Genomic DNA, 3,094 nt, shown 5'->3' on the forward strand with positions numbered 1-3,094 from the left:
TGTTAAGCCTGTGCCATGCAACATGGACTCCAGAGAACGACCGACTCAGCATGTTGTAGCTTTGTTGTAAGAAAACACTTCTCATCAATATTCAAGATAAATTTACCTTTGGTGATATCTTCCATTTGGTGATATTTGATCGTTAAAAGTGAGTATTTATGAACGAAGTCAATGGCCGTTGGGATGTACATCCAATGACTTAATCCGGATGCCTGCTTTGTTGAAGAAGGAAGCACTTGTTCAAAGAAAAAGAAGAAGACGACGGAAGCACAAATTAAAAGGCAGACAACAGTTCTACGAAATCCAGTTGATATTGTTTAAGCAAGCACTTAGTCAGGGTCAGCAGCATACTACGTCCCAAATCTCAACCATTATCCAACCGCGTTATTCTTTCCTTTGAGGCGAAGCATACGGCTTAGTTTTCGTCGCAGGTTTTTCTTTTTGTCAAGTTACTTGTTTGTATCGATTTTCGGAGCAGCTTGCAGCGAGAGCCTGTTTCGACATGGAAAGCCCTGACCAGGTGAATGAATCCTCAGTCTAGTTTCATAGTTCTTTTGTCAAATTGGTATCTGTACACAGTGTGTTCATTCTCTTTTTTGTCCAGATTTGTTTGGTTCCTTAATAAGACCTTAATAACTACTGTAGATAAAGCTGACTCGACATTTGTTTTCTTCGCAGATGAATCTTTGCGCTATCTGCCTCAGCGGCATGGGCGTCGGCGGCGGGCAAGCCATCTTCATGGCCGAGTGCTCCCACACGTTCCATTTCCACTGCATCTCCGCCAGCGTCGCGTACGGCCACCTCCTCTGCCCGCTCTGCAATGCGCCCTGGCGCGAACTGCCGTTCGTGCGACCGGCGGCGGCATCAGTGCCGCCCACCCACCCACCGCTACAGCCGCCGTCCGTGGATGTCGTGCCGCTACCTCTACTACTATCAGTAACCACCCAGCCCGCAGATCCGGACGTCTTCGACGACGACGAGCAGGTGGAGCCGGCAGCAGCCGCACCATCCAACAGAGCGGTGGTCGTCAAGACATACACCGACTACTCGGCCGTCGCCAGAGACTCGTCTCGCGACAACTTCGCCGTGCTCGTGCACCTCAAGGCTACCGGCACCGAAGCGCCACGCGAGCCGCTCGACCTCGTGATGGTGCTCGACGTCAGCAGAAGCATGCACGGGCGCAAGCTCGAGCTGCTGAAGCAGGCGATGAGGTTCGTCGTGGACATCCTCGGCCCGGAAGACCGCTTCTGTATCGTGTCCTTCTCGTCCACGGCGCGCCGCGTGACACGGCTCATGCGCATGACGGACGCCGGGAAGGCGCTGTGCGTGCGCGCCGTGGAGTCCCTCACGGCGCTTCGCGGCACCAACATCGCCGAGGGGCTCCGCACCGCCGCCAAGGTGCTCGACGAGCGCCGGTACAGGAACGGCTTTTCAAGCGTGGTGCTGCTCTCCGACGGCCAGGACAACTGCACCTTGACGAGACAGGCGCTCGGCAGCAGACCGCCCAACTACGCGGCGCTCGTCCCGCCATCCCTTGCGCGCATGGGCACCACCACAGGCGGTCGCACAGCGCCCATCCACACGTTCGGCTTCGGCAGAAGCCACGACGCGGCTGCGATGCACGTCATCGCCGAGGCGTCGGGTGGCACGTTCTCGTTTATCGAGAACGAGGCGGTGATCCAGGACGCGTTCGCGCAGTGTGTCGGCGGGCTGCTCTCCGTCGTGGTTCAGGACGCGCGTCTCGCGGTTGCCTGCGTGCATCCTGGCGTTCGTGTCGTTTCAGTCAAGTCTGGGGTTTACGAGAGCCGCGTCGACGAGGACGGCCGCGCTGCGTCGGTCGCGGTGGGCGAACTCTACGCCGACGAGGAGAGGCGTTTCTTGCTATTCTTGGCCGTACCGGCAGCAGGAGAAACGGACGGTGAAGTCACTACTCTGCTGAAAGTTTCCTGCGTCTACCGAGACGCGACCGCCGGCGTGGAATTCAGCGTGACGGCCGAGGACGCGGTGGTGGCGAGGCCGGAACACGCGCCGGACTTGGCACGGTCGGTGGAGGTGGAGCGGGAGCTCATCCGGGTCGAGACCACCGAGGACATTGCGGCGTCGAGGGCGGCAGCAGAGCGGGGTGCGCACCAGGAAGCGGTGGAGATACTCGAGAACCGGTGGCGAGCGGTGGCGCAGTCCGACGCGGCACGAGGCGGCGACGCCATGATCGCGGCGCTGGAGATCGAGCTGCGGGGCATGCTCGGGCGCGTGTCGAGCCAGCAGAACTACGCACGATCGGGGCGGGCGCACATGCTCGCTGGCATGAGCGCGCACATGCACCAGCGGAGCAGCTCCAGCTCTCTGGGCAGTTGGTCGGAGCTGGAGCTGCTGCTGTCATCGGCGATTGGATTCCACGCTGGAGGGGTGACGACGTCCATGGAAGGAACACGCCAGGATTCGCATCGAGTCGATGCGACGCTGCCCTACGCGACGCCGGCCATACTCGCGATGCTGTTGCGGTCGCGGAGGGCCCGCGAGGCGGCAGCCGAGGGCCGGCTGGAGCGGGAAGAAGCCGAAGGCTCCGATCCGAACTGAAGGCCCCAGAGGAGGGTGAATCAGTAGCTTTGTAGAGTCACGCCACCGATGAAATTCTGGCATGTTGTTTGTTTTACAAGAGATTGTTTGATTTTGAAACTTTTCTTAGGATTTGGGAGTTTGGTTTGTTTCTGTTGTGAAAAATAATCTGAAACTTGTATGCCGTTCAGTGCTGATGTTCTGCCCGCTGATTTCTAAACAAGTTCAGAATGGTGCAATAATACGAAATACTTTCACCTTTTTATGAAAAACTTCAAAACTTTTGTTTTTCTAGTTTCAGCAAAAATTGAAAAAATACATCAACATAGAGAATGTTTGAAACTATTAATGCGTAAATTTTCAGATTGAAATACGTTGTATTTTGCTCTCAGTAAAAATGACAAAATCTCACAAAATGGTAAAATCTAGATTATAGTGTATTGTTCATTACTGTTGATCAATAATGAAATCAAGATTTATTAATTTTCTGAGTCCAAAATACAACATATTTCATTCTAAAAATTTACACAATCGATAT

At 54.9% G+C, this 3,094-nt stretch overlaps 1 protein-coding gene across 1 annotated transcript; it reads left to right on the forward strand.

The window, feature by feature from the left end:
* Positions 1-410: 410 nt before the first annotated feature.
* Positions 411-2,746, forward strand: LOC127335477 (E3 ubiquitin-protein ligase WAV3). The gene is made up of 2 exons (XM_051362128.2): positions 411-520; positions 679-2,746. The coding sequence occupies exons 1-2, from the start codon at positions 503-505 to the stop codon at positions 2,575-2,577; spliced, it is 1,917 nt and encodes a 638-aa protein (XP_051218088.1). The 5' UTR covers positions 411-502; the 3' UTR covers positions 2,578-2,746.
* Positions 2,747-3,094: the final 348 nt, after the last annotated feature.

This window comes from Lolium perenne, chromosome 2, assembly GCF_019359855.2.
Source record: "Lolium perenne isolate Kyuss_39 chromosome 2, Kyuss_2.0, whole genome shotgun sequence".
NCBI classification, from domain to species: Eukaryota; Viridiplantae; Streptophyta; class Magnoliopsida; order Poales; family Poaceae; genus Lolium; species Lolium perenne.